This window comes from Hyperolius riggenbachi, chromosome 3, assembly GCF_040937935.1.
Source record: "Hyperolius riggenbachi isolate aHypRig1 chromosome 3, aHypRig1.pri, whole genome shotgun sequence".
Classification (NCBI taxonomy): domain Eukaryota; kingdom Metazoa; phylum Chordata; class Amphibia; order Anura; family Hyperoliidae; genus Hyperolius; species Hyperolius riggenbachi.
This window is the reverse complement of record NC_090648.1, coordinates 269,641,833-269,668,069: the sequence shown is the minus strand read 5'-3', so window position 1 is coordinate 269,668,069 and position 26,237 is coordinate 269,641,833. Positions and strand designations below refer to the sequence as shown.

General features: G+C 45.4%; 2 protein-coding genes across 4 annotated transcripts in view; both read left to right on the top strand.

Moving 5' to 3' along the window:
• Window positions 1–231: 231 nt before the first annotated feature.
• LOC137563628 (ceramide kinase-like) overlaps window positions 232–26,237 on the top strand; it is a 122,672-nt gene continuing 96,666 nt past the window's right edge. For 2 of the 3 annotated variants that reach the window (XM_068276321.1, XM_068276320.1), the window contains exon 1: window positions 232–513. In XM_068276321.1, coding sequence (XP_068132422.1) covers window positions 363–513 — 151 coding nt within the window. In that variant the 5' untranslated portion in view covers window positions 232–362. Of the gene's footprint in view, window positions 514–614; window positions 635–26,237 lie in introns of those variants that run through there. The other variant, XM_068276322.1, reaches the window with a different exon arrangement.
• On the top strand, window positions 16,928–20,766 carry LOC137560756 (uncharacterized). The gene is made up of 4 exons (XM_068271906.1): window positions 16,928–16,990; window positions 17,082–17,678; window positions 18,282–18,992; window positions 19,347–20,766. The coding sequence occupies exons 1-4, from the start codon at window positions 16,928–16,930 to the stop codon at window positions 20,388–20,390; spliced, it is 2,415 nt and encodes an 804-aa protein (XP_068128007.1). The 3' UTR covers window positions 20,391–20,766.

The window sequence follows — 26,237 nt, the reverse complement described above, 5'->3', positions numbered from 1 at the left end:
CTGGCCAGACGGGAAGCAATATGTGCTGACAATTCCTGTGACCGAAGATACCCTTTACCAGTCTCGACAACAAGAAGTGACCACAGCACAACAACTAGCAACCTGCTGGAACAAGCCGCCCCCTCTCCCCAGTTGTGCCCACACGTTTGCCTGCCCCGCCCCCTTCGTCAGCTGCTAGAGTCAGAGCTGTTTCCCTCTTCTCTACTGCTCTTTTCCATGCGTGATGACGCGGGGGGCGGAGCCTCGGTATCTCCTCCGGCAGACAATGGAAGTGCTGGACCGCTAGTTGAGCAGACAGAGGCTCCATGTGACAGATGGTTTTGGGGGGCCGAGTGCTGGCCAACCGGGTATGACGTGACACAATGGAGCCGGACCAGCCGCACTCCATCACCTTGCTGTGCTCGGTGTTGTCCGTGAGAAGTCACAGCTGTGAGGTGACCCTGGACCCCGGGCGGGCGCTGCTATCCTGGAGAGAAGTCTCATCCCGGCGGGGAGGGGGCCGCAGCAGAGCTGGTGAGAGACATAACATGCGCATCTTCGCACTGTATGCAAGGCCAGTGTGTTATGGAGAGAGGCAGGATCGTGCTTCCTATGGCAGAGGCCAGTGCAAGGGCCCACGCTGCTGCTTACCTGTGTGTGTATATATCTTCTACACTGTCATAAATGCGTACGTTAAAAAGGGGCGATGGGAAAAAAGGGCGCCGGGTTTTTAACGATAAACATGGATTACGTTTAAAAATGTATTTCGTTTAAAAGTAATGGTTTTAAACGTTATAAATCATTAAATAATGTGTATTAAATCGGCAATTGTAAAAAACGTTAATCTTTCGTTTAAATAATGAAACGCATAATAACGTTTAAAAAAAAAAATTACTAAGTAACCCTCCCTGTACCTACCCCTAACCCCTAGACCCCCCTGTTGATGCCTAAACCTAAGACCCCCCCTGTTGGTGCCTAAGTAACCCTCCCTGTACCTACCCCTAACCCCTAGACCCCCCTGTTAGTGCCTAAACCTAAGACCCCCCTGTTGGTGCCTAAACCTAAGACCCCCCTGTTGGTGCCTAAACCTAAGACCCCCCTGTTGGTGCCTAAACCTAAGACCCCCCTGTTGGTGCCTAAACCTAAGACCCCCCTGTTAGTGCCTAAACCTAAGACCCCCCTGTTGGTGCCTAAACCTAAGACCCCCTGTTGGTGCCTAAACCTAAGACCCCCCTGTTGGTGCCTAAACCTAAGACCCCCCTGTAATTGTTTTCGTTTAAAAATAATGTATAAAAAAAAAAAAAAAGTAATGTTTTTCGTTTAAAAATAATGTTTGGGAAAAATATTGTACTGGTTTTCGTTTAAAAATAATATTTAAACATGTATAAATCATTAAATAATGTGTAATCATGAGAAACAGTAATAAAACATTAAGTCTCCGGGCGCCGCTTTTAAAACGTTAGTTTTCTCCGGCGCCCTTTTTTCCTACCGGGCGCCCATTAAACGATATTTATTATAGAAGTGAATGGCGGCGCCCGATTTGTCCACTAGCCTCAGGCGCCCGAATTTACTGTTTCCGTCATAAATAGGGAATAACCGAGCAGTGGCCCTGACACTTGCCATAGGGATACTCTCTTCCTGATTCTGCACTGACCTGCTATATGCAGAACATCATACAAGCAATAAGTGCATTTAGTTAGCTCAGTTGATGTGTGATCTGCATTTTCCTGTAGCATGATTAGCTGTTTAATATACCATGTGGCACCATGAGTGACTGTTGGCAGATTTGCTGTTTCCTATGTTTTAGCATTGGTTATCATTTGATTAACTTAGTTGACAGCGCTGTGCTACTAGTCTAATTTAGGGGACCCAGCAGGAAACCTCATAGCGAACATTTCTGCAATCAACTGCACCTTCTTAAAGCACAGAATGTTGTGATTGGCTAAATAGTGTGAAAGTAGCTTACTACAAGGTATTGAAAACCTAGCAGTTTCACAGGGTGCCGTCCACCTCCTAATTTCCCTATGAGGTTTCCTGCTGGGCCCCCTAAAGTAAATGTTAAGGAATTGTTCAGATGGTCACATCCCTGGCATTTACCACTAAGGATTCCCTGATCTAGACTTCATGAATGTTTCTTGGCGGTGTTCGCGGTTAAAGTATAATCTCCCTGGGGTTCAAATGCGAAGATGAATCAGTGGCAAATCATGCCAAACACTTTTCTGCGCGTTAGAAGAAAAGTGTTTGGCTATGGCAAAATGTGTTGCTGCCAGCAGCTGGCCATGTGTATTAGCCCTAAGGAGTATAGATTAGAAAATACATGGCAGGGAGGATGAAGAGGACCCTGACTTATCAGGCTTAGCAATAGTACACATAAATGATGAACTTGTGTAACTGTATGTTGGATATGCTTAAATTCTCACACCCTTTAAGCAGCTACATAGCAGTTTTTGTAGAACTTTATATTTAATAGAATTTTTTTTTCCCCTTACATGTCTCAGTATGAGATGAATGAGATTTTATGCACCTACTGGCATTGCCAAGTAATGTTTGATCAGATTGTTCTCCAACTTCTTAGAGATCTCAGTGTGAAGTCATGGTCTTATGTAGCTATTGGGATTAGTGTTTTTTTTGTTTTGTTTTGTTTTTGCAGTGCCTTTAATAATAAAACCTCCTCATACCAATTCAAAAAAGGCTACTTTCACAGTGGAGGCAGTGGCGGACTCACCTCCTCCAAGCAGACACAAAAATAGTTTGTCAAATACAACAACAGTTTTTACTTTATACTTGTGCAAACAAAATTATAAGGTTGTTTGGAAAACCTGTAACGGTATTTTGTTATACTTGCAAACCTTTGTATGTGGATGTTTATTTTCCTGGCAGTATGTAGTGTGGCTGTGGCTTTAGAGTGAGACGTCTATGCGCGACAGGTGATTGGAAAAAGTACACATGCGCAGTGGATTATTGCTGACGAGTACACATGCGCAGGGGGTTAATGCAGATGTTTGTGCGCATGCGCAGCGTCATCAATTGGCGCCAAAGGCCCTATATAAGCCTGTCTGCCCTGCATGTTAGTGCTGTCTGTTCGTACAGCTTGCCAGCAGTGTACCTTGTGCTCTGTCAGCTATACCTTTGATTGCCTTCTCGTTGCCAACCTTAGCCTGTTCCCGTTTCCGCCTGACTGCTGCCTGCCCTGACCTATTGCCTGTTATCTCGTTCCTGATTGTACTCCGCCTGCCTCAACCTATGCCTGATTTACCGTTTAAGATTGAACTCTGCCTGCCCTGAACCCGGATTGTCTGACTATTCTTCTGCCTACTGATTCTGTACGTCTATCTACTATCTCCACAATGCAGCATCAGCTATTCTTTCTCGTCTCCGGTGGGGCAATCCTGAGGGTCGTGACCTGTGGCTACCAGGCAGCAAAGTAGTCCGTTGCCCACTAGGGGTAGCGGCCCATCATCCCTTGCTGGGTACTCTGGTGAAGACCCGTAGCCACATAGACACCACGCCTTGGGAAAGCCCACGCCAACCACTGGTGACGGTCAACAGCACCCGCTCAGAACGTTACAGCTTTGGAGTCGGTACAAAAATCTTCCGACTCTTCAGTTTATGAAACCACCGTCTCCGGGTACCCAAAATTGCTCAGACTCCTCGACTCCCAACTCCTTAGTCTAATACTTACCAGGGCTGTGGATTTTGTACAAAATTCATCTGACTCCTCAGTTTATGAAATCTCCAACTCCGGGTACCCAAAATTGCTTCGACTCGAACTCCACAGCCCTGATTTTATATATAATAGCATCTTTGCTGTAAGAATAAAGTCTGATGTGTAATTGTATCACTAAAAGGGATGGTCAATGAAATGCAACTAATTCTGCATTGTTGCAGGTTTATGCAAATTTTGTATGCAAGTTTATGCACTCCCTTTGCTCATGAAATCACTTACCGTATTTTTTGGACCATAAGACGCTTCAGACCATAAGACGCGCATAGGTTTAGGTTGGTTTCACAGTGGGACGTTAAAGTCCCACGTTACAGCAGCCAGTAACGCAGCCTAACTCACAGCACTGTAAAATCAATTGTGCTGTTCACAGTGCACACATTGCGTTACATAGTAACGCAGCACGATTAAACAAAGTGCTGCATGCTGTACGTTCTACTTGGCTAAGCAGCGTTAGACTGCTTGCACATGCTCATAATGTTGGAGGAGGAGGCCTCCCCTCCTCCTCCACGGCCAGCCACATGGCTAATTAATATTCACTGCACTGCAAAGACTCGTGGTAGGACTGTAGTGTTGACCGGATCATGAACGAATCGTTCATTTGATCCGGATCTTTTTTGTGAGTCGAATCATCTGGATCATCACAATGAAAGATTCGGTTCACAGTGGATGTCTGTTTGGATGAAACAGGAACATACAGAATGTACAGTGCAGGGGAAGTCCTGTCCTGCTAGTCATTTCACCCAGTCTGCTTCCCTAGTAAAATGATTCAAATGATTCGGTTCAAAGATCCGGATCTTTTCAATGATCCGATTCAAATGATCCGAATCCTTAAAAAGATCCGGACTTCCTATCACTAACCTGGAGCGGCTGCTTTGAGAGCCGCATAACGCAGCTCAATCTGACGTCCAACTTCAACACCACCATGCGTTGCGCTAGGGGCACGTTATGTGACCATAACGTCCCCTAAAACGCAACGTCTTAGTGTGTAAGTAGCCTAAGAGGATAAAATCCAGGGGAAAAAATATACTAAACCTGGTGTGTTCATGGTGCAGGGGCCTCTTATGACGACCCCCCCCCCCAATTAGTGTCCCCCTTCTGGCTTCCTTGTACCTCCTGTGTCCCCTTCCTCCTTTGTCCTCTGTCCCCCTGTGTCTTCTGTCTGCCTGTTTCCCTGCATCCTCTATCCTCCAGTGTTGTCTGCCTGGTGTGCCTGTCCCCTCCAATGTCGCTATCCCCGTCCCCTCCATCGCCTCCAGTGTCCTTTGCTTGTAACATACAGAATGAATAGTAAAGTGATGGAGAGCAGCACAATAGGCAGGGGCAGGTGTTGGTCCAGGGAACCTAAGTGAAAAGCAGGAAATGGTAGGGTGTAGCCCCAGCGCACGATGTAATATTCCAAAGGGAGAGACATTTCTCCAATGAGACTGGCTCCAATCGTGGGTTCGAATGAATGAATAACTAATTAGCATAAGCTTTGCAGCCAACTAAAAGGCTGGCGCACTGATAAATACAGTGACAAGCTGTTTGAATGTAATGACATTCACTCTGCAGCGGCGGCGGAATGATGTGAGAAAAATGCAGTACCTTACTGCGGTTAGTTGGCTGCAAGACTTATGCTAATTAGTTCTTTATTCATTCAGACTCACGATTGGAGCCAATTGCCAGTGAGAAATTGTCCCTCCCTTTGGATTATTACATGTTGCGCCGGGCATGTTACATACAGGCTACGTTTTCGGGCATCGGGCTACGGAAGTAGTGCACAGCATCATGAAAGATCAGTGAATCAGGCGGGGGGGGGGGGGGGGGTGCTGCCCCAGACCGCCAATCACAGCCCCTTCCTCCTCCCTTCTTGCTTCCTAATAGGCCCCGATGGTCTTGACAGTGGGACCAGGGGGTAGTCATTGGGCTAATCGCTGTACTCCCTGCTACTGAGGGAGTGCAATGGTTTGCCGCAATGGCAGCGCTCTGTTCCCGCCATTGAGGCCAGTGTGGCCTATTAAGAAGAGAGGTGGGAGGGCTATGATTGGCGGTCTGAGGCAGCACCCCCTGCCTGATTCACTCATCTTTTCCGATGCTGTGCGGCTACTTCCATAGCCTTCCATCCCTCTGTTTTTACCTTATCTATGTTACATTTTTAAGCTTCCAAAGAGCAAAGAGCAAAAATATTATTATATTATATGATCTGCTGCATGCTTGTTCAGGGTCTATGGCTAAAAGTATTAGAGGCAGAGGATCAGCAAGGCTGCCAGGTAACTGGTGTTTTTTAAAAGAAAAAAGCCTCCATATACCTCTCACTTCTTCAGGTTTCCTTTAACAGCTACTCTACAGCAGTATCCTAAGTTTAGTTAATATGCATCTCTGGTGTACATAAACACGGAGTTATGCTAAGGGCCCGTTCACACCTTGAATCGCAAAACGCTGGTGATTATCGCCGGCGTAGTGATTTCTCCACGATCAACGTGGAAAAATCACTGGACACTGTGGCGGTTTTGGAGCAATCGCGATTAGCGTGCTTTGCACGCTAATCACAATCGCTAATTGCGGATCGCAAATCGCGGCAAACTGCTGCATGCAGCGCGTTTGCGGTTATCGCTAACCGCAAACGCGGCAGTGAGAACACTGCCACTTGCTACAATGTGTAGCGGTTTTTACAAAACCGCTAGCGGTTTGCCATGAGCGGGAATTGCGCGATTCCCGCTCAGGTGTGAATGGGCCCTATTGCTTAAAAGTTAGTGTCCCAATACATTGTCTAATAAGATTCACTGGAACCCTATGTCGGCTGAGTTCCAGTGCATAAAGCTCTCCCCTTGTAGAAAATGGCCCTGGCCTTTTCTTTATCAGATAGAGAAAAGGCAGAGGCCTTTTTCTGCAAGGTGGCAGGGCTACACGCTGTAATCCAACTGATATTAGGCTCCATTGAATCTTAATAGATAAATGACGTACCGGGGGATTGATGTTGGCAATGACAGGCCAGGATACCAGCAGGGTAGAGTGTCAGATTCCTGGCCAGGAGCTTTTTGTTCCTAAAAGCAGATGCTTTAAAATTCTTAAGTTTTGGTAGTGATGAAATGCCTTTTATGTTACATACTTTCAATCAACAAGATTATATGCAAATTAGAGGAGTCGGAGACGATGGAATCCTAAACTTTGGAATCGGAGGATTTTTGTACCGACTCAACAGCCCTGCTTTTTTTTTTTTTTTTTTTTTTTTATAGATTTTCTTTATATTTGAGGTTTATATTGAATCTAATATCTAATCTACAGACAATCTCACATAATGTTTAACCATTTAAGGACCGCAGTGTTTGAGATCTACGCCCTGTATTGGTGGGCTCCTGGCTGGCAGGGCGTAGATCTCGATCGCTGTCTGCAGCGCGCATCCGCTGTTTCCGCTGCTCCACACCGATCGCGCCGCTCAAACCCGACGATTCTCGCCGCATCTCACAGGCTCTGCCTGTCTCTATGACGGCAGAGTTATGTGAGCGGGTCAGGAGCCGATTTCATTGGCTCCTGGCCCTGTCTTTCAATGTAAGCCGTTCCCATTGGCTTACATTGAAAAACAGGGTCAGGAGCCAATGAAAGCGGCTCCTAACCGGCTCACATGACTCTGCCGTCATAGAGACGGCACAGTCTATGTCCTGGGGGTCTCGGCGAGCGGCGATGGTGGCGGGTATGTGCGGCGATTCGTCGGGATTGGACGAGTGGTCTCTGGTCTTTAAGTACCCAGAGACTGCTGGTCCTTAAATGGTTAATGAGGGTAAATCTAGCCAAAAGGAGTATCCCTGTCACACGGGACCTAAGTGGTGTGCTAAATAAGTCTTTAGTGGTTTGGGTCACCCTGAGCTGCTTGGTTACTCAGTTTGCTGGTAGCAGCAAATTCTGTTACATGTCACAAAACATCTGTTGCAGTCAAGAATGACTCTGGTAAACAAGTACGCAGTGCATCTTGGCAATGTCTTGCAGAAGAGGGAGGCGGATACTTCAGTGTGAACAGTAATAATCTAGCTTGTACAGATTATTTGATTAGACAGCTAATTATTAATCATTGTCTAAACTTGGATGATGGGAGATGAGCAAAGCAAAAGTCTAATTTATGAAGCGGATTTACAGGCTAGTGATAAAAAGCCAGAATCGATGCCTTTTTACTGTATTCATTTTTACAGATCTTTATTGGAACTTTCACAAAAATGCTATAAACCTGTGTCATTGCTGCAAAAATCGGTTTGTAATGCAGTGTTATTAAAACTTGCCTTCCCATTGCAATTTGCAACTCGCTATAGCTGTCTAAAAAGCAGTCTTTAAGCTGAAATTGCTCCACTTGTGATGGAACATGGAATTTATTCTGCAGTAGAGATTTTTTTCCAAGGTTGTTGAGGGATGCTGGGAATACACAGGTCGATTCTGGCGATCGGTTCTGCGCCGGATCGTTTTGCCTGCTCGATTCTCTTCCGCTTGTTTTTCTGATCTCTTTTCAATTCACTTCAATGAGAAATCGAGCTGCAAAATGATCGAACATGTCGGAAATTATCTATCTAGCCATCTTATCAGCTTAGAATCAAGCCGTGTATTCCCAGCATTAGGGTTGGGGTACAGAGTGGTGGTGGGGTAAAGTACACTCTTGATGTGTGTTTGACTCCACTTTGTTTTGCATATTTTCCACTTCTGAGACATTATCATGCTTGCCATTGAGACCTTCCAAAAAGTTGGAGACACTTCATGTGGTGTTTGCCAGATTCTATGCTGATTTGGCTCTGAGCAGGAATGCCTGTGTAAATGCAGTCACTGACAACTGTGCCATCTTTATCCCTAACCTTACTCCACCACTCTCTCGGGTAAAGCCAGCATCTACTGCTGGTGTCAGTTTAGCTGTGCTGCATTTCAAGTTGTCGGACACTGAAAACTACAGTACATGTATGGTGTGATACTGATCATCAGAAGTAGCTTGTCGACAGTGTTTTTTTCATTGGTGAACGACTCCTTTTTATTTTAACAGTATACATTTCTTTTGCTTGGAATGACAGGTACTGAATGTTTCCATCGTATTAGCCAACTTTTTACACATGTTTAAGGTCCAGAGATGTGTATGTCTGATTTCTTTTTCTGTAATCTCTGAACTTCCCCTGAACCCGTATTGATTAGCCTGATTGATAGCAGGTCAGAGGTATAATTCCTTTACAAATATTCAGTTAAATCAACCAGATGCCTAGAAAAATCTAACTAAAATGTCCCATGTCAGATGTGAATAAAGGGTCTTGGAGGTCCCACAAAATCAATATCCCTGAGGATCAACAGAGCTCAATTAATGACAAACATATTAGCATTTCTTTTCTCTTTTATCACTCTCCTCAATCTTAACTTAAATACCTAACTCAAGGAAAATGACATTTTAGTTTTGATTAAAATGGAAAACAATTTGTTTTACTGACATCTGTGTACCCATTTTGGAGATTTTTTTTTTTTTTTTTTTATCTTTTGTCTCTTGATTTAAAAACTCTGAAGTGAAAGGCATGGAGTCTGCCATATTTTTTTTTCCTTTAAAACAGTACAAGTTTACTAGCTGTCTTGCTGCCTCTAATACTTGTAAGCCATAGATCCTAATCAAGCATGCAAATCATATATTTGACTGAAGGCTTACTGAATTTGCTGCATGCGTGTTTTCAGAGTGTGTGATTCAGACAATACTGATGCATAGATGATCATCGCCTTCTATAAAGGTGCATGCACACCTTTGCCCCATGAGGCCCGTTTGTCGATCAGGACCCTATCCCCATGGGCGACATTGCTGGGCTGGCCTGTCAGCTGTGTATCTGTCAACTCGTTCTGTTGTTATGCGGGGGGGGGGGGTTGTTATGCGGGGGTCCTGTGACGTCGCGTTCGGGGGTGGTAGTACAGTGATCAGCGTTTCTCGTCCCCGCAGGGGGACATGAAGCCGCGGCGGCTAGCCGGCCCTGGACGCCGCAAGCTGCTTCTAGGGCCGACCGAAGCGACGCGTTTAATCGGGATCGGTAAGTCACGTTTGCGCAATCAACGGTATTCACCGGTAAACGCGCGATGCTAAACTCTCCCATTGGAATGGGAGTGTTTACCGCCAAGCGTTTGGGACTCGTCGGGTAAACGCTGCCAAGCGTCCGTGTGAACCAGCCCTTAGTCGTGCTTGTGTATGAGGCTTAAAAAGTAGTTACCTGTATTGCTTTTTTTGCACACTATATTTAATCTGTGATTCCTCTGATGGATAAGTTCTCTTATACATCCACATCGCACAACCTTCTCCTATTGCTATGCTTCCTCTTGGTATGTCACAGCAGACAGAAGGGAGTAAAGCCTAGAACACACATACGAGGACTATCGCCTGGGAAGGATCAGGACTAGACCTTACAGGCTGAAGACATGTTGCTTGCCTGCAGGCCAGGCTTAATGAAAGATTGGCAATGCCCCCACCCTGCAGGAGGGCAACACCCTCTGCTATCTACTTCCCCACTCTACACAAAGACCAGGCTTGGAGGCAGGTGGATGCCATCTCTGCGTCTATTGGGGAAGTGAAAAACTTCATAGTGCTTGAGTGCTTATTATAACTACTGTCCCTGCTACTTTTTTGTGCTGCTCCGTAGACCAGTATCACTGTTTAACCACTTGAGGACTGCAGTGTTAAACTCCCCCCTAAAGACCAGGCTAATTATTGCTAAATTGGCCACTGCAGCTTTAAGGCCAAGCTGCAGGGCCGCACAACTCAGCACACAAGTGATTTTTCCCCCGCCCCCTTTCCCCACCAACAGAGCTTTCTGTTGGTGGGGTCTGATCGCTCCACAGTTGTTTTTATTTTTTTATAAATATTTTATTTTTTAATAAATTTAGCTTTTTTTATTTTTTATTTTCCCCTGCTCCCTCCCTCCCCCCGCCAGCCAATCAGCCGGCTGTCCCCAGTACAGCGCTGCTGCCGATCGCAGCGCTGTACATGTAAATAGACGGCGTGATTACCCCTCGGAGACTGAAGGCGGGGTGGAGCTCCGCCCCCCGAGCAGGAGATGTGCGCGCAGCCTGCGCGGGATCTCCTGCAAAGTGCAGCCCCAGGACTTGACACTAATTGGTGTTAGGCGGTCCTGGGGCTGCCGCTGCGGTCACGCCCGTTGGCGTGAGGCGGTCCTAAAGTAGTTAATGACATTATTGATCTAAAAGAGCAGGCAGTTATACATTTCTATGTTATTTTCACGATCATTGATCACCATGTTTATGGGGAGGAGGCACCCAGAGCAATAAAATTCATTAAAAGATTAAAATGGTGATGAATAGGTTGCCAGTCGTAAAATTGCTGCTGGTAAAAGGTTTTTTTTTTTTTTTTTTTTTTTTTTTTGGGGGGGGGGGGGGGGGGGGGTTTATTATTGTACAAAAGGGAGACTGTTTTGCGTGTTGAAACACATGGGCCCACATGCAATTCCTTTTTTCACCTGAGTTTTTTCCTAGGTGGGGTTTTCACAACTTGTCATAAAATGCCTTTTAAGCGACCAGCAGGCAAGAAAATACTCGAAATAAATTTAATAGTACCTTTTTGCCAACATTTAGGTACTTTTTCAATTGTAAAATGCTGAAATGTTTATTTAAAGAGAAGATGAAAATTATTTCCTAGGAGATAACTCAGGTGAAAAAGTTAATTGCATATGGCCCATATTGTCTCCCTTTTGTGCAATAAAAAAAACCTTAAGAAAACTGGCTTATTCATCTAGAGAGGTGGACCTGTTCCCCTCTATTTTAATCTTCTTTTTATGTATTTTTTATTGCAATGGGCGCCTCCTCCCCATAGATATTACAAATGACACCTTAGGGTTGTATTTTTTTTAGTTTCTACCCCTGTTTAAAAGTCTGTGTGTACCTACTCCAAGTACAACACTGAACCCCCATTCTGTAAGGTGTTGCACTGTTGGCTTCTGGTTTCTAATTTAAAGTTGAAGCAAGATTATGCAAATTTTGCTTGCACGTGTATGCAGCTTAAAACTGGACCAATCAAATTTTACCTCAGCAGGATTTGATTGGCTCATGTTCAAGCTGCATATATTTGCATACAAAATTTGCATAATACTGCATCAACTGAAAATTATTTACTTATTATTATTATTATTATTATTATTATTAATTATTTATTTATTGTATTTATAAAGTGCCAATGTATTACGCAGAGCAGACCATCCCTACTGGTTAGTAGTGTCTTAATCACGCACCTGAAACAAGCATGCAGCTAATTCAGTTAGACTTGAGTCAGAGATTGACGTGCATGCTTGTTCGGGGTAGGATCTACCAGGACAGCCATGAATTTTCATTGTTTAAAAATAAATCTGTCAGCCTCCATATGTCTCTGCTTTTTTTTTTTTTTTTTTTTTTAACTGTAGTTATGCTATTAAAACGTGGTACACAAACTCTTAAAATATTTTTAAGATTAGGTTAGAATGTGAGTTAAATCTCCACATCCTCAACAGTGCCCTTGTGTATCCTGCTTGTATAACACTGAGGGCCCTTTTACACTTAATCAGTTGATCTCAGTAATAACTGAAAGAAAACTGATTTTCAAAGCTCCACCCATCAAAGAAAAAAGCCCGGGCTTTTTTTCCCTGATGCTGTGCAGAGCATGATGGGATTTCCTATTTATTTATTGTATTTATAAAGCGCCAACATATTATTCACGTTGCCTAGCAACTGGGAGAGGTACTCAGAACACAGAACAGTTGGAACTGTGTCTCATGCTCCCTGTCACCTCCTTTCAACCAAAAAGATGGCTGCCATCATGAAATCAAACATTTGCCTGTTCTTTTAAAACAGTGTGGGTAAGAGATTATATTACCTATGTATTTTAATTAACATAACTAATGTAACTTAATGACAGTATGTTTGTTTAGGCTGGAGTTCCTCTTTAATCCGTTTTAACTGAAATCTTCTTCCCAAGGCACTGCTCTGGAAAAAAACGCGTGCTAACGCATACCAACTGATTAAATGGGCCTTATTGATCGTGTGGCTATGGCTGATCTTAGTTTATATCCAGTTACAGATATAGGACAATAATGCTTTCCATAGTGCCAAGCTGATATCCAATAGCCTATTTTTGGAATTGTTTTCAATCATTCCTGAACTTTGTGCCTGTGAGGTACACGTACATACCGTATTTTCCACCGTATAAGACGCTCCGGAATATATAAGACGCACCCAAATTTAGAGGGCAAAAACCAGGAAAAAAATACTAAACCTGGTGCGTCCATGTTCCAGGAGCGTCTTGTACATGTTGTGTGTTCCTGTGTACCTCATGTCTCTTCCTGTGTGCCCCATCTGTCCTGCTGTATGCCCCATGTGTTTTTCTATGTGTCCAGTGTGCCCCTTCTCCCCATGAGTACCTGTCAGCCTGTCTCCCCTACGTGTACCCTGTCTACCTCCCTCTGTTTCCTGTTTCCCCCACGTGTCCGGACTGCCCCTTCTCCCCATGTGTCCTCCTGTGTCAGTCTCCCCATGTGTCCTCCTGTGTCCAGTCTCCCCATGTGTCCTCCTGTGTCCAGTCTCCCCATGTGTCCTCCTGTGTCCAGTCTCCCCATGTGTCCTCCTGTGTCCTCCTGTGTCCAGTCTCCCCATGTGTCCTCCTGTGTCCAGTCTCCCCATGTGTCCTCCTGTGTCCAGTCTCCCCATGTGTCCTCCTGTGTCCAGTCTCCCCATGTGTCCTCCTGTGTCCAGTCTCCCCATGTGTCCTCCTGTGTCCAGTCTCCCCATGTGTCCTCCTGTGTCCAGTCTCCCCATGTGTCCTCCTGTGTCCAGTCTCCCCATGTGTCCTCCTGTGTCCAGTCTCCCCATGTGTCCTCCTGTGTCCAGTCTCCCCGTGTGTCCTCCTGTGTCCAGTCTCCCCGTGTGTCCTCCTGTGTCCAGTCTCCCCGTGTGTCCTCCTGTGTCCAGTCTCCCCGTGTGTCCTCCTGTGTCCAGTCTCCCCGTATGTCCTCCTGTGTCCAGTCTCCCCGTGTGTCCTCCTGTGTCCAGTCTCCCCGTGTGTCCTCCTGTGTCCAGTCTCCCCGTGTGTCCTCCTGTGTCCAGTCTCCCCGTGTGTCCTCCTGTGTCCAGTCTCCCCGTGTGTCCTCCTGTGTCCAGTCTCCCCGTGTGTCCTCCTGTGTCCAGTCTCCCCGTGTGTCCTCCTGTGTCCAGTCTCCCCGTGTGTCCTCCTGTGTCCAGTCTCCCCGTGTGTCCTCCTGTGTCCAGTCTCCCCGTGTGTCCTCCTGTGTCCAGTCTCCCCGTGTGTCCTCCTGTGTCCAGTCTCCCCGTGTGTCCTCCTGTGTCCAGTCTCCCCGTGTGTCCTCCTGTGTCCAGTCTCCCCGTGTGTCCTCCTGTGTCCAGTCTCCCCATGTGTCCTGTTTCTCCCATGTGGCATGTGCCTGGCTCCCCTGCGTGCTTAAGGTGTCCCCCTCTAATTTCCTCCTGCCCCCTCCATGTGTGCATCTCCCCGGTCCCCCCCCCCCCCCCCCCCGCGCGTGTCACCGATATCTCCGATGTAAAGCCTTCCTCCCTCCGGGTCTGCAGCTGCAGCAGCTTACCTGATACATGCCGCAGCGAAGACTGCAGACACCCGGCTACTCCATGTGTTCCCTCTACTGCGCGGCTTGTACTGATGACGCAATCAGTACAAGCCGCGCAGTAGAGGAAACGTAGTAGCCGGGTGTCTGCAGTCTTCGCGGCGGGATGTATGAGGTAAGCCGCTGCAGCTGCAGACCCGGAGGGAGGAAGGCTTTACATCGGAGATATCGGAGGCGAGGGGATCGGGGAGATGCACACATGGAGGGGGCAGGAGGAAATTAGAAGGGGACACCTTAAGCACGCAAGGGGAGCCAGGCACAGTGAGCGCACACACAGGCAGGGAATCCCCAATGGCGGTGGGTCGGCGGTTCATATCGGCGGGCGTTCGCAAGTTGGGGATTCCCTGCCTTTGCCGTATAAGACGCAGGGACTTTTTCTCCCTATTTTTGGGGGAGAAAAAGTGCGTCTTATATGGCGGAACATACGGTACATACCATTGGTGTCACATGTCCGGATCGAGTTTTTAATCCTGCATGCAGCTTTGTGGGAGATGAGTGATGTACAGGTGCACAACTATTATTATAATTATTATTAATTTTTTTTTTTATATATATATATATATATATATATATATATATATATATAGCGCCAACAACTTCTGTAGCACTGTACATAGTATAAAACTATACGGTAATTGGGAGCGTAGATACATGAAGTTGAGTGTTACAGTAGTCAGGAAGGGAAATTATTAGAGCATTTACAAGCATTTTCGTAACTTCTTGTATAAGGAAGGGATGAAATCAGGAGATATTTTTGACATGGAGGTAACAGGTAGTGGTTAATGTGTTGATCTGTGTTTTGAAATGAGAGCTCAGAATCCAGAGTTTCCCCCAGACAGCAATCTTTAGGAGTAGGGATACATTTTTACATTACCTGTAAATATAGTGTACGGGAGCAGAGAAAGAGAGAAAAAATATAACTGTCTATTTTAGGCCTGGGACCCAATAGCAGTGCTTTTCTGACTGCTTGTGATTTGAAAAGCTCTTGCTAATGTAATGCTATGGGTGTGATCCCACTTGGGATGTGAGTTTCTAAAATTCCCCCATAGCACTGCATTAGCAAGAGCTTTTCAAATCATAAGTGCTTAGAAAAGTGCTGCTAGTGAGTTCCAGGCCTTACTCTAATGCTGAATACACACAATGCGTTTTTGCGGTCGATTTGCGTCAATTTGATTATTTCCAACATGCTCGATTTGGATTTCGATCGTTTTTGCCGTTGATTTGGCATCATTAACATGCAAATCGACGGCAAAAACGATCGGAATCCGAATGGAGCATGTTGGAAATAATCGAATCGATGCGAATCGACCGCAAAAACGCATCGTGTGTATTCAGCATAAGTGTGAGGAAACTGGATGAAATGAATGCAGAAACAGCAGATAGACAGTCAGGGACTCATGATAATAATGTAGAATAGTCAGGGAGCTGATAGAGATATTTGCGTGTCATCAGCCTAGAGCTGATGCTGGAAACAAAAGAGGATATGGACCAAAGCCTTACACCCCCCTAGTCACCAGGCCATTTTTTTTTTTTTTTACAATTCAGCACACTGCAGCTTTAACAGTTCGCTGCACGGCCGTACAACTTGGCACGCAAATGAATCTTGCCTTTTTTTCTTGCTACCAACAGAGCTTTCTGTTGGTGGCATTTGATTCCTGCTGCAATGTCACTTTTCTTTTTATTAATTTATAAAGGTGTTGTGTTGTTGTTTTTTTTTCCCCCTGTCTTTTCACAATGCACTTGGGAGCTCACTTTCATTTAAAGATCCATGGTGGATCTTAAAACGAGCTCAGGGGACAACTATACTAGTGCTTTATTCTTGGCAGAGTTTAGTAGTGTGCATATTTAGATTTATATTGTACAGTTCTGGCCAAAAGTTTTCAGTCTGTAAAAAATATTAGTTTTCACAAAGTTTGCTGCTAAACTGATTTTAGATCTTTGCTTCAGATGTTTGTGATGTACCGAAATATAATTATAAGCACTTCATATGTTTCAAAGGCTTTTATTGACAATTACATGAGATTTATGTAAAGAGTCAGTATCTGCAGTGTTGGCCCTTCTTTTTCAGGACCTCTGCAATTTGACTGGGCATGCTCTCAATCAACTTCTGGGCCAAATCCCAACTGATAGCAACCCATTCTTTCCCAGAACGTCCTCCTGACAGCACCCCTCCTATGAGACTTGTCTCCCTCCCAAACTTTGGACAGGAAGCTAGAAGATACAAATTTGCATAACAGGCAGGCAGGAGTAGTATATAAAGATGTTACTCACAAAAGGTATTCAGTTGTTTTTCCTGTCCCGGACGGGACGCTTTGAGAGGTCTCCAGGTGCTACTACGTCAGGCGGCGAGTGCAGCGTGCAGCGCGGGCATAGTAAGGCTGAGCAGGGGACTCAGCTGGTCCAGCGCACAGCGTGGAGGAGGCTTCTCCTAGAGATGCGGAAGCTTTATGGCGGCAGGAGCGCGAAACCGGAAGTTCCGGGTGGAAGTGACGTCATGCGCATGCGTCCCGCATGACGAGTCAGCTGACGGCATAGCGGCAGGGGCCGCGGCGGTGTTAAGATTGACTTCAGCTGCAGGTAATTAACAGGGGTATATATATGTGAATGTTAGCCACGATCACCATTGCTGTCGGTGATCATGGAGGACGCTGTAGGCCCTTCTCCTCTGACTTCTGCGGAGTCTGGCGCTATCCCCTCTCTGGTGAGCTGTAATTTTTCAGACTTTGAGGGAGTTGATTTGTAATCATAGGTCCACCTTGTAAGGCTGACAGTCTGTCTTTATTTCTTTTTAGCCTAAAGCCCCAAAAGGTGATAAAGACAAAGACAAGGCTGTGTCTCAGCAAGGTCAAGGGGGACAATCTTCTGGTAGAACTGAGAAACGCTGTGTTATGTGCAACTCTCGCTTCTATTCTTCCTCTACGAAGAAACTGTGCCAGTCTTGTAGAGAGAAGGTGGTAAAGGAGGAATCCCCAGTGGTATTTAAGGACTTGATGGGATGGATGCGGTCTGAGATGGCCTCGGCCATTAAAGAGATAAAGGATTCAGCAATGGCGGAATCTACAGTTCCTTCTACTTCTGCTGCTGATACTGTGCCTGCTCCCTTACCAGCCCCGATGATTGAGGGGCACAGTCAGTTAGAGGCTTCACCTCATCAAGTTGCAGCTAAACGTAAAAGAAAGGATAATGAATCAGGGGATTCAGATTTATCTGGAGAGGAAGGAGAGATTTCATCTTTGGAGGAGATTTCTGGGGAGGAGGAGGAAAACCCAGAGGTTACTCAGAAGTTTGCTTTCGCACCCAACTTAATGAAAGACTTGTTGTCGGCAATGCAAAATACTATGGGGATAACAGTGGAGCGGGAATCTTTGACCCCCTTGGATCAGATGTACGTGAGTTTGGCGGAACCCCAGAATTGTTTCATCCCAGTCCATTCCTCTCTAAAGTCAATGATTGGGAAGGAGTGGGATGACCCTGAAAGGAGGGCATTTTGGCCCAAGTCTTTCTCGTCGTTATCCTTTCAGTCCGGAAGATCAAAAATTCTGGGGTCCGGTTCCCAAACTGGACCCGTCGTTTTCAAGGGTGTCGAGAAAATCCGATTTGCAGTTTGAGAACTTTGGGAATTTAAAAGACCCCATTGATAAAAAGATGGACAATCTGTTGCGTAGAGCTTGGGAGTCAGCATCTTTAACATTTAAACCAGCAGTGGCATCCACGGCAGTGGGACGATCCCTTAAAGCTTGGCTCACGCAGACTCAGTCTAAGATAGCTTCGGGGGTGCCCAGAGAAGAAATTTTAGAGGACTTTCCAGATTTAACGCTACTAATTACTTAACTGATGCAGCGGATGATACGGTTAAATTAACGGCCAGAACAACTGCCCTTGTCAACTCGGCAAGGAGAGGTATATGGGTAAAAACATGGCAGGGGGACAATTCGTCTCGCTCCAAGTTGTGTGGTTTGCCCTGTGAAGGTGAACTGTTATTTGGTTCAAAGCTAGACCAGACGCTAGAGAGAACCTCAGATTATAAGAAAAATTTTCCGACCAAAAAGAGAGCTTTTCAGTACTGGTGGCAGGCAGGGGCCCAGCTCGCAGCGGCAACAAGGAACCTGAGGCAAAGATCCCACCTAAAAAGAAGTGGATTCCAAATAGAAACCAAAAAGGGAAGGCTCTTTTTCCCCGGTCCAACCAACCCAATAAGCAATGACGCCAGTATTCCAGTAGGGGGAAGGCTTTCCCACTACTACGAAACATGGTGCCAGCGGTTCACAAGTCAGTGGCTCTTGAAAATAGTGTTGGAAGGTTACAAGATAGAATTCGAGTATCCCCCACCCCTGCAGTATGTGGTAACTCCACAGCCAAAATCACCAGACCAAAGGAAGGCATTACAGGAGGAGGTTGCTTCCCTTCTGGAAAAAAGAGTGATCCGAGAGGTACCATCCTGCCAGAGAGGCCAAGGGTTCTACTCACCAGTTTTTCTGATAAAAAAGCCTCAGGGAGCCTTCAGATTTATTCTAAATTTAAAGGGGTTGAACAGGGCCGTAAAATACAGGAAGTTTCGAATGGACAATGTGAAGTCTGTAATAACCCTGTTGCAAAAAGACTGTTTTCTAGCTTCTCTGGACCTCAAAGATGCCTACCTGCATGTACCAGTTCATCTAGAGTCCCAGCAATTCCTAAGATTTGCAATTCACCTACAAGAAGAGGTAAGACATTTCCAATTTAATGTGTTACCTTTTGGGCTAGCTTCATCACCTTGGCTGTTCACAAAGGTGATGGCAGAAGTTTTGGCAGTCTTGAGGTGTAGGTCCATTAACATCATTGCTTACCTAGATGATTTATTGATTTGGGGTAATTCTTTACAGTCTGTAAGTGATCAGGTTAAGATATGCATTGATAGTCTAGAGTCTTTAGGCTGGTTAATTAACTGGTCAAAATCGGCGCTAATACCCAGCCAATCTATGGAATATCTGGGGTTTATTTTTTCCTCCCGCCAGCAAAGAGTATTTCTCCCGGAAAGAAAAGTTTCGGCAGTACTTAATTCTGTTCTTTCTTTTCAGAAATCAAGGTCCATCAGTATAAGAAAAGCCATGGCACTTCTCGGTCTGTTAAGCTCAGTCTTCCCTGCAGTACAATGGGGTCAATTCCATGCCAGGAACCTGCAGTTGTGGATACTAAGGAGCTGGAACAGGAACATTTCAGCACTAGAAAGGAAGATTCTGATCCCATACGGTGTGAAAGTGTCGTTAAACTGGTGGCAGGAACTGTCTCACCTATCGGAAGGCCGCATGTGGTTTTTTCCAGTACAAAGAATCATAACGACGGATGCCAGTAGGTGGGGGTGGGGCGCTCACATGGACTCTCTACCAGCACAAGGGCAGTGGTCCAGGGCTATGGCAATAAGATCCTCCAACAGCAGAGAACTGGAAGCAGTATGGAGAAGCCTTCAATTCTTCAAGGATCAAATCAATCAGTGTCATGTCCTGATCAGGTCCGACAACAGCAGTGTAGTGGCTTACCTGAATCATCAGGGAGGAACAAGAAGTCGTCGGTTGTGGTCTCAGACAGCAAGGATTCTGCATTGGGCAGAGAGCAACTTAACATCCGTCAGAGCAGTTCATTTGAAGGGGACTTGCAATGTTGTGGCAGACTATCTCAGCAGGTCAGCGATATTACAAGACGAATGGTCTCTGAATCCAGAAGTATTTGTTCAGATCAGCCAGGCATGGGGCACCCCTGCAGTAGACTTATTCGCAAGGAGACAAAATTCAAAGTGTCTAAAGTTTTGCTCCCTGTATCCAAAGGACAATCCGTGGGAAATAGACGCTTTCTCGATAGAGTGGCGGTTGAACCTGATGTATGCATTTCCCCCAATACCTCTGATATCAAGGGTTCTGAACAAGATTATGCAGGACAGAGCACAAGTAATTCTCATAGTACCTTTTTGGCCGAAAAGACCGTGGTTTGCTCTGTTACAGAATTTAGCGATGTGTCAACCAATAATGTTACCAGTCAGAACAGATTTGTTGTCGCAGGGCCCAGTTCTTCACCCGGACTTCAAGCGTCTTCACCTTTCAGCATGGAGATTGAGTGGGGAATCCTGAAATCAAAGGGGTTTTCGGATAAACTTTCTGAAACGTTAATACAATCCCGCAAGAAGGTGACGAGGCAGATTTATCAGAAGACATGGAAAATTTACTGTGAATGGTGTACAAGGAAAGAGAAGGATTCTAGACTTTCCGCCTCAGCTCTGGAATTTCTTCAGGATGGATTTCAGATGGGGTTAAGTTCCAGCACTCTTAAAGTTCAGACAGCAGCTTTGAGTGTATATTTAGAGAGAAGATTAGCTCAGGAGGAGTTTTTTCTTCGTTTTTTTCAGGGAATTAAACGTCTCAGGCCTGTGGTGATATCTAAGGTGCCCCCTTGGGACTTGAATGTGGTGTTACAGAGTCTTTGTGAACATCCCTTTGAGCCTCTGGATCAGATTCCAGATACATTTCTGACGTTGAAAACGGCCTTTCTTCTGGCAATCACCACAGCCAGGAGAGTCAGCGAACTTCAGGCCTTATCCATTAAGCCACCTTATTGTACCATCTCGGAGGATAGGATTACTCTACGTCCAGACTTTGCATTCCTTCCTAAAGTGACTTCAAAGTTTCATCGATCTCAGGAGATCTTTCTGCCATCATTCTGTGATAAACCAACTAATGAAAAGGAGAGGAAGCTTCATTGTTTGGATGTTAGAAGGTGTATCCTTCATTATCTTGAAAGGACTGCATCTTGGAGAAGATCAGATGCCTTGTTGGTGCTGTTTGCGGGGAAATTCAAGGGGAGGCAAGCCTCTAAGACATCAATTGCAAGATGGATCAGACAAACTATCACCGCGGCTTATCAGACTCAAGGGAGGCCTTTACCGACCTCAATTAAAGCTCACTCCACAAGAAGTGTATCAACATCTTGGGCAGAGAGGGCAGGCGCCTCGATAGAGCAGATTTGCAGAGCGGCCACCTGGTCCAGCCAAAATACGTTTGTCAAACATTATAGACTAAACTTATTAGCCAATACTGATCTAGCATTCGGAAGAAAGGTGTTGCAGGCAGTAGTCCCTCCCTAACTTATAATGTTCTTGTTTATCGTCTCATAGGAGGGGTGCTGTCAGGAGGACGTTCTGGGAAAGCCAAGCTTACCTCGGGTAATGTCTTTTCCAGTAGTCCGAGTGACAGCACCCCTCCGGCCCACCCTAATAAAGGGCATAATTAAATTAATCGTTTCAGCAGCATTTGGTGTCCGTGTCTTTTTTTATAACTGAATACCTTTTGTGAGTAACATCTTTATATACTACTCCTGCCTGCCTGTTATGCAAATTTGTATCTTCTAGCTTCCTGTCCAAAGTTTGGGAGGGAGACAAGTCTCATAGGAGGGGTGCTGTCACTCGGACTACTGGAAAAGACATTACCCGAGGTAAGCTTGGCTTTCATAATCACTTCTTTGAGTTTCTAAGAATTAGGCCTGGAACCCAGTACAAAACGCTATCGCTAATCGCAATCGCTAGGGTTTTGTATGAGTGGTTTGTAAGCAATTTCATGAGTGTTTTCAGGAGCGATTTTAAAAAGTGTAATTATTTTGCCAGTGGTTGTGTAGCGATTAGCGGTTTTAATTCTGATTGGTCCTTTCAATTAATTTTCATTTTGTTAGTGTGCAGTAATGTAAAAACACTAGCAAAATCGCTCTGTGTAGGCTTTGACAAGTGATTATGCCAGCGTTTATATACTTTACATTGCAGAAACGCTAACGCTCAAAAAATGCTGCATGTCCTGAGTTTTGCGATTTAGTAATCCCAATCGCTCCAGTGGAATTTGGCCCATCCATTAACATTAGCTTAGCATTTAGGGAAATCGCTAGCGGTTTGAGTCTCTCCCTAAACGCTCAGAAAATCGCTCTAGGTGGTTCCAGCCCTAAGTTGTTTTTTGTTTGTCCACCCGCCTCTTGAGGAATGACAAGTTCTCAATGGGATTAAGATCTGGGGAGTTTCCAGGCCATAGACCCAAAATTTCAACATTTTGTTCCCCGAGCCACTTAGCTATCATTTTTGCCTTATGACACGGTGTTCCATCTTGCTGGAAAATGCATTGTTCTTCACCAAACTGTTGTTGGATTATTGGAAGAAGTTGCTGTTGGAGGGTGTTTTGGTACCATTCTGTATTCATGGCTGTGTTTTTTGGCAAAATTGTGAGTGAGCCCACTCCCTTGGATGAGAAGCAACCCCACACATAAATGGTCTCAGGATGCTTTACTGTTGGCATGACACAGGACTGATGGTAGCGTTCACCTTTTCTTCTCCTGACGAGCCTTTTTCCCGATGCCCCAAACAATCGGAAAGGTGCTTCATCTGAGAATATGACTTTGCCCCAGTCCTCAGCAGTCCATTCACCATACTTTATGCAGAAGATCAATCTGTCCCTGATGTTTTTTGACACCAGGCCATCTTCCAAAAGTCTTCGCCTCACTGTGCGTGCAGATGTGCTCACACCTGCCTGCTGCCATTCCTGAGCAACCTCTGCACTGGTTGCACTCCGATCCCGCAGCTGAATCCTCTTTTTAGGAGACGATCCTGGCGCTTGCTGGACTTGGACGCCCTGAAGCCTTCTTAACAAGAATTGAGCCTCTTTCCTTGAAGTTCTTGATGATCCTATAAATTGTTGATTAATGTGCAATCTTAGTAGCCACAATATCCTTGCCTGTGAAGCTATTTTTATATTTTTATGCAACGCAATGATGGCTGCATGCGTTTCTTATATAATGATCTCCAACCTTGTGCTTTTCATTCGTCAACATTCTCACCTGAGTTAACAAGACGATTACTGAAATTATCTCAGCAGGTGCTTTAACCCTCCTGGCGGTATAAAAAAATACGCCAGGAGGCAGCGCAGCAGTTTTTTTTTTAAATTTTTTTTTTTCTATATCATGTAGCGAGCCCAGGGCTCGCTACATGATAGCCGCTGCTCAGCAGCATCCCCCCGCCCTCTTCGATCGCCTTCGGCGATCTCCGATCAGGAAATCCCGTTCAAAGAACGGGATTTCCTGGAGGGCTTCCCCCGTCGCCATGGCGACGGGGCGGAATGACGTCACTGACGTCGGGTCGTCATTGGGAGTCCCGGGCCACCCCTCGGCGCTGCCTGGCACTGATTGGCCAGGCAGCGCACGGGGTCTGGGGGGGGGGGGGGGGGGCGCGCGCCGCACCGTATAGCGGCGATCGGGCGCGCGGCGGCGGCGATCAGGGTGCTGGCGCAGCTAGCAAAGTGCTAGCTGCGTCCAGCAAAAAAAAAAATTAAACAAATCGGCCCAGCAGGGCCTGAGCGGCACCCTCCGGCGGGGTTACCGCCAAGAAGGTTAATGACAGTAATGAAATGCAGTGGAAAGGTTTTTTTTTGGGTGGATTCAGACTATGCAAGTCAACTGAACACTATTCATACCATTCTGGAGTATATGCAAATTGCTATTATGCACAAACTTTTCTAATTTCCAATATTTCAAAACTTTTCACCAGGACTGTAGTACTAGTTCCCCATCCCATTTCTACCTGACATCCGTATTAATTTTGCACCTTTGCAAAGATCAGATGTATTTCACATCTTGTTCTTAACAAGTTTTTTTCTGTCTTCTTTCTGCTCTTTATGTGATAAGGCCTTTACGCAGAAGTGGAGTGAGAGAAGTAGGAGAACACTCCTAGCCAAAAATGTCCTGAATTCTCATGATATTGTTAATTTGGTCGTATGGCCAGTGAGTTTGCTGAATTATGCAATGCAACGTACACAGTGTGAATGCATCCGTACTGTATTGGCAACCTTCTCTTGGGGTTTCTTAACCAGCTGAGCGGTCTGGACGAGCTCAGCTCGTCCAACACCGCCAGCGGCTGCCGCTCAGGCCCTGCTGGGCCGATTTTGATGAAATAAAAAGCAGCACACGCAGCCGGCACTTTGCCAGCCGCGTGTGCTGCCTGATCGCCGCCGCTCTGCGGCGATTCGCCGCGAGCAGCGGCGAAAGAGGGCCCCCCTAGCCGCCTGAGCCCAGCGTAGCCGGAACAAAAAGTTCCGGCCAGCGCTAAGGGCTGGATCGGAGGCGGCTGACGTCAGGACGTCGGCTGACGTCGATGACGTCACTCCGCTCGTCGCTATGGCGACGATATAAGCGAAACAAGGAAGGCCGCTCATTGCGGCCTTCCTTGTTTATTCTGGGCGCCGGAGGCGATCGGAAGATCGCCTCCGGAGCGCCCTCTAGTGGGCTTTCATGCAGCCAACTTTCAGTTGGCTGCATGAAATAGTTTTTTTTTTATTTAAAAAAAACCCTCCCGCAGCCACCCTGGCGATTTAATCAGAACGCCAGGGTGGTTAAAGCGGGAGTGTCACCATAAAAATCAAAATTCAACAGCAACTGGTCTGAGTGTATTAAGTGATAAAGATGCTAAGCCTGCATTCAAAACTTTAAAAACGTTTTCTGCTGTTATGATTTGAAGTTATCACATACTTAAGGAGCACTGGCCCTTTAGTGCTCCTTAGTGCCAAACCGTTTCATTCTGGGGGTTCTTTTTATCTAAAATATATTTCTCCTCTTCCCTTTATTTCCCTGCCAGCTGCTTATCTGAAACCTGATCTCCTGCTCACTTGTGTTTACAAGCAAGGCTGAGGTGACTTAGCGTTTGGAGGATAAAAGAAAAAAAAGAAAAGGGCAGAAATGGCATCACTAGTTAGCCTTTACTATGGGCAAAAGACATGGCCCCCACCAGGAACAGAATTTCTTCATTTACTTTATAACATTTACTGAAATCAGAATGTGCACAGTGCAGTACATGTTATGTACGTAGATCAAGTATCTATCTACTTATATATGTTTTTTTCCCCTGGCATAGCATGGCTAATCCTACTGCTTTAAAGAGAAATTCCGACCAAGAATTGAACTTTATCCCAATCAGTAGCTGATACCCCCTTTTACATGAGAAATCTATTCCTTTTCACAAACAGACCATCAGGGGGCGCTGTATGGCTGATATTGTGGTGAAACCCCTCCCGCAAACAAATTCTGAGTACGTACTCTTGGCAGTTTCCTGTCTGTGAACCTTGCTGCATTGTGGGAAATAGCTGTTTACAGCTGTTTCCAACTGCCAAAAAACCATGCAGCAGCTACATCACCTGCCAACAGTAAAAATTTCATCATGTAATGTCAAAATGTAAATCAGGGATTTAAAAGATTTTACAATGGGCAAACACTGACTAAATCATTTATACATAATTATTGTAAAAATGAAGTCCTTTTTTTATTACATTATTTTCACTGGAGTTCCTCTTTAAGGTGGCCACTAACAGTCCAATTTCTAGCGAAAAATCGTTGGAGCGATCAGAAATTCTGATCAGATTGGTTGTAAATAATCCCCATTAATGGACACAATCAATTACAAACGATTATAAAAATAGTCGTCCGATCATCGAACCAAAATTTGGATTTTCTTGTTGGTTGTGATAGGAAGCAAAGATTGGTTTGTTGGTGTAGTGAACGATTTCTGATCGATCAAGCGATTTTTATTTCTTTTTTTTATTTTTTTATTTTTGCTAGAAATTGGATCCTTAGTGGCCACCTTAAGTCGGAAAATTCGAAGCACAAGTATGGTAAATTGTGTCCTCGAGGTAAAAATAAGTTTCCCACCCTCACCCCCCTTCATAAAGAAATGGTAACCATAATTGTAATTTGTAGTCATGACCAAATAATACGCACAATACAGATTTACACTGACTTGAAACTGAGCCAGTTAAACCGAGTGTCTGGTGGCTGGATAATTAATCAGCAGCTAGCAGCTATAATTGGCTGGATTTAACCCCCACTCCCTGAACCAACCTGAAATGTCAATGTTAAGAAGCAAAAATACAGACGAAATATTTTTCTGTACCATCCTCCATGTA

What these genes read in the sequence shown, in the direction of transcription:
- LOC137560756 (XM_068271906.1), top strand. Translation starts at nt 16,928, where the DNA reads ATGGAGGACGCTGTAGGCCCTTCTCCTCTGACTTCTGCGGAGTCTGGC. An exon ending in CTGGCGCTATCCCCTCTCTG is followed by an intron (nt 16,991 to 17,081) that starts GTGAGCTGTAAT and finishes ATTTCTTTTTAG; the next exon opens with CCTAAAGCCCCAAAAGGTGA. An exon ending in CAATTCACCTACAAGAAGAG is followed by an intron (nt 18,993 to 19,346) that starts GTAAGACATTTC and finishes CTTTCTTTTCAG; the next exon opens with AAATCAAGGTCCATCAGTAT.